This window comes from Protomyctophum bolini (assembly GCF_963924005.1).
Source record: "Protomyctophum bolini genome assembly, chromosome: 1".
NCBI classification, from domain to species: domain Eukaryota; kingdom Metazoa; phylum Chordata; class Actinopteri; order Myctophiformes; family Myctophidae; genus Protomyctophum; species Protomyctophum bolini.
The window spans coordinates 23,775,383-23,780,382 of NC_137862.1; the positions used below are offsets into that span (position 1 = coordinate 23,775,383).

The 5,000-nt window shown below is 40.6% G+C and overlaps 2 protein-coding genes across 2 annotated transcripts in view; both read left to right on the forward strand.

Moving 5' to 3' along the window:
- The window catches only part of adgrg1 (adhesion G protein-coupled receptor G1), a 361,835-nt gene that overhangs the window by 237,151 nt on the left and 119,684 nt on the right, over window positions 1-5,000 (forward strand). The window lies entirely within an intron of this gene.
- Window positions 2,417-5,000, forward strand: part of galr1b (galanin receptor 1b) — a gene marked incomplete at both ends in the record, with an annotated part of 20,524 nt that continues 17,940 nt past the window's right edge. Inside the window, one exon of the mRNA XM_080769896.1 lies at window positions 2,417-3,082. Coding sequence (XP_080626022.1) covers window positions 2,417-3,082 — 666 coding nt within the window. The remainder of the gene's footprint in view (window positions 3,083-5,000) is intronic.

A 5,000-nucleotide genomic window follows, 5' to 3' on the forward strand; every position in this document is an offset into this window, starting at 1 on the left:
CACTTAGTTTATTACTGGCCCACTGTCCTCAAGTTAGAATGCATCATTGTACTCTGTATCAGGCTTTGGCTGGTTGTAGAGTCTTGGCTCCTGCATATGGCAATCTTACTAATTACCTGTCATCTCTAATTTTTCTAATTCCCAGACAAGGTCTCAGGATCGGTTGCTGAAGTCCCTTAAGTAAAAAAATATATAATAATAATTTTAAAAAAAATAAACCTTTTAGTTAAATGTGCTCTTATAGAGCAGTGGTTGCCAAACTTTTTAGCCTGTGAGCCGTTACCCAAAAGAGAAATGAGATGTTTGCCCGGGACCCAATGGGAAAATAGCAGATCTACAAGCTCACAAATTGAGTAATCGAATAATCAAATCGAACTTCCGTTGTGATTGTGATTGGCCAAGCTTTGCATAACGTTTGTAGCAGCTAATTGGCTGTTGTTGGTTATGTAACCAATCTATGTTTTACAAACAGACTATTCCAGAGTAATCTAACTTCCGCTGTGATTGGCCGAGCTTTGCATAACGTTTGTATAGCTAATTGGCTATTCCGGATTAATCTAACTTCCGCTGTGATTGGCCGGGCTTTGCATAACGTTTGTAGTAGCTAATTGGCTGTTGGTTACCCAATCTATGTTTTATACAGTCATTTATAAAGACATGAGTTCCATTGAAGGGGCAGAAGACCAAACTATTCAAGTGTTATAGAAGTTTTCAAATTATGGAAGGGCCTATGTAAGCGCCTGCTGCAACCACACTTTTATTATTATTATTATAATTATTATTACTTGCGCAAGCAGAGCGCGCAAGTAATCGTTTCGCTTGGTCTCTTCGAAGTGAAGCCAAGTTTTCTTCAACGGTAAATCTGTGCCTGGTTTGCTGGGACTAGTTACAACATTACGTCATCCTTGAGAGAGTACATGGTGTGTATATGACGTAATGTTACAAGTTACAAGTTACAAGTTACAACATTACGTCATATACACACCATGTACTCTCTCAAGGATGACGTAATGTTGTAACTAGTCCCAGCAAACCAGGCACAGATTTACCGTTGAAGAAAACTTGTCTTCACTTTTTGGAACCAAGTAACCACAGTATACTGCTAATCAAATTACAACTACATACTCTGTATGTAGTTGTAATGTGATTTGTAATTTGTAAATCTGTGCCTGGTCTGCTGGGACCAGACTACACAGATGACCATTTCTCTTATGTCATCACTGAGAGCTAGTCATACATATACACACCATGTACTCTGGTCCCAGCTTTCAACGATGACGTAATGTGGTAACTGGTCCCAGCAAACATGTATATTTCAACAAATTTGAAAGTATTATTACAGAAATTGAAGTTAGAGACACATATTACTCTGATCATGATTTAGTATTAATATCACTATAGTACAAAAATAAATTACAAAAATGAAATACATTTAAAACAATTGACAATTTAATAAAATAATTATACTGTATAATATATTTTAATTCAGTTTATATACCTTTTTTTTTCATCACATATCAATGATTCATTTTTCTGTAAAAAAGTAGTTACGTAGCAAATAGTTACACGTAATGATTATACATTTCAAACGTTCCTTCACAGAGATACTGAGATGTGATACTTTCCAGCGGTCGAAAGTACTTGCGCGCTCTGCTTGCGCACTAGTAGGCCATTTATGGCCTACTAGTGTGCAACAAGCAAGTATGCACTCGGCAGAGTGCAGTTCTAGTTATTATATATTGTATACTATGTCATGCCTCGTGACATCACATGACATCATCAGGGATGGAGATCCCTGATAGAGATCCCTGATGTCATCAATATTAAGCCCATCCTGGTCATCAATATTGGCCAGCAACTCTACATCTGACCTCAAACCTTAAACCCTTAGATCGCAATATATAAATATATCAAATACCTGTACTCAAGACAATGCCCCCGCTGCCACCCTTAGATCTCCATATATGGAGCTGACCGGTAGTGACATTCATATGTTGATCTGACCTCATCAAACGCTGTACACTGACACGCTCCATACATGGCCAGTACAGAATTAATTAATACACCCCCATGCCTAATTAGCCTATTATTTCTTCCTGAAATATATATATTTTTTTAATTAATGATTGTTTTTGTTTTTTAATGTTTTTTAATGTTTAAAAAATAAAGGGACCCATAAAATATTTCTGTGGGTCTACAAATGTTTGGGAAACTCGATCAGAGCATGCCAGCATGGAAAAAAGTGAACGACCTTTGTATTAAAAAAAGGAAGCTATAGGTCTACACAAATTCACTGAGCCAAACAGTCTGCCGAAACATTCTGCCAGCTGAACAACGTCTGGAGTCAGAGTCTGGGAATTCAATTGGTCACCAATTTCGATGTAACACCGGTATCACCCGTCGCTGGCGAGGAGACATGCTGCAATGGAGCAACCACACGGTTGTCTGGTCAGAAATACTGGATATAAATCAGACAGATCCCGGCGCGGAGGGGGATTCTGCTGGTCCAGAGGCTGTGATAGTTCCTATTATTTTTGGACTAATATTTCTGCTGGGTGTAGCTGGAAACATTTTGGTAATGGTTGTCATCGGGAAGTTTAAGTCGGGAACGCGCGCCCGAAGCACTACAAATATCTTCATCCTAAACCTCAGCATAGCGGACCTGTCGTTCCTTCTATTTTGTGTTCCCTTTCATGCAACTATTTATTCGTTACCCGAGTGGATATTTGGAGCCTTGTTGTGTAAATTTGGCCACTATTTCGCCATGGTGAGCATGCTTGTAAGCATCTTCACACTCGTGGCCACGTCTGTGGACAGATACATCGCGGTGGTCCTTTCCAAAAAGTCTAGCATCCGCAATAGGAGGAATGCCCTGGTCGGCGTCTGCGTCATCTGGGCACTTTCTTTAATTTTTGCTGTTCCAGTGGCACAGCACCAAGTTTTAACCAACCACCCCGCAGCTCCAAACAGTACCTTTTGTTGGGAAAAGTGGTCTGGACCTTCAAAACAAATATATAAAGTGACAATTTTGATCATAGGCTATGTGTTACCTTTGGTTTTAATCATATGCTGCTACTCAAAGGTAAGACAAAACCAAACACACACACAATCCTTCATGCCGACAGACACCCCGTTTAGAATTCAGGTTGCTTTCATCGGTCGCAGATATAGCTCTGGTCCATATAGCTATATAATACCTTTGTTGTTTTGCCTTTGCAAATGAAGGCATTCGCGCTATATGGACCAGAGCTATAGGTCGCAGATAAATGAGATAATGCTGCTAAATCTGTTAAAAATGATTTTACGAAAATATGTCCTTGCTGCTATTTTTGCCCATACAATTGCACAAGAAGCAATTATGTTTCTTGTTTAAGTTTAAATGTGTTTATTGGCGTGTGTTGATGATTAGGACATTAGCCCAATAGCCTATATACAGCATGGCTCGATCTGACCGTCTAGGCCTACTCTAAAGTAAAGTAGGCTAAAGTTTATCTTGACCATGACAATGTGAACGCTTTTTAATAGCGACATTTAGTTAGTCTGACAAGTGACAACTGTTGAAGTCTCTTTTAGTTTGAAGCATTAATAATTGCACAGGAGTCGACGCAGGAGTCACGACCAAAGGGCGTTCATGCGCTCGTCGCAATGCGCCCCGTGCGTAAAGCACTTTGAACCTTTACCTTTCCATAGGCTGTTAACGCACGACAACGCTGACACATCATTATTTATTTCTTTGGGCTCCAAAGTCTGGTATTATTGTTAAACACATGGAGGTAAAATATCCAGGGTATTTCTCCCAACCAAAGTGTCATGCATGGGTTAAGCTATATGAAAAGACGTTGGTGGATGCGGTAATTTCCACTTTACATAGAAACACTAAACTCGTGCGTGCGTGCGAGCGAGCGTGCGTGCGCGCATGCTTGCATGTGTGGGTATTTTTATTTCCAGTGTTCATTTTAATTACTTTTAATATTTATCATTCAGAAAATGCCAGTCTATCAGTATGCATTTTATGTTTCCACTTGCCTGCTGTTCATCCAATAACTCCAATGAAATTGCACTCTTCTTTCACTCATTTCTATTGTGTCTGACAAGCCTAGTTTATTTATTTATTTAATTTCTTTAAAATGGTATGATGATATATGGTGCCATTCACTGAGGCAAACAACATTATTAATTTATAGCTGTTTAGTTACAGTTAATACAATATATGATTTATAGCAATGTGTTCATCACATGTTGTGTTGGCAGAAAAAAGGAACCTGATAAAATTGCCTTTTATCTCTAAGATACTAGAAAAGGTTGTCTATGCCCAGCTACAGTCTTTCCTAGAGGAGCATAAGATCCCTGAGGTCTTCCAGTCTGGCTTTAAAACCCGGCATAGTACCGAGTCTGCACTAGTTAGAGTATTTAACGACATCCTCATAGCTAATGATGCAGGCGACTATGTCATTCTGGTCCTGCTGGACCTGTCGGCTGCGTTCGACACAGTCGACCACAGCGTCCTGCTCTGGCGCTTGCAGCACCTAGTGGGTATCTGTGGAACGGCGCTGGAGTGGTTCAGGTCCTACCTGACGGGCAGAACCATGTCTGTCAGCGCTGCTGGCTCTGAATCGTCCCCAGCGCCGTTGTCGTATGGTGTTCCACAGGGCTCTATTTTAGCCGCAGTGCTCTTCTCCCTATATCTCCTGCCGCTTGGGTCCATCCTCAGAAAACATGGCATTTCGTTCCATTTCTATGCTGATGACAGTCAGATCTATGTTCCCCTAAAGAAGAAAGACGCTGACCCTAAAGCTCTTCTCTCTTGCCTGGATGACATTAAAGCCTGGATGGCCCTAAGCTTTCTAAGCTTCAATGAGAAGAAAACTGAGGTGGTAGTGTTTGCCCCAAATGGTTCTGGTAACCCCCCTCCTCTTGATCTAGGCCCCCTGGCTCAGTTTGTGAAGCCAACAGTCTCCAACCTAGGCTTTAAAATGGACAACGATTTTAAGCTAGATCGC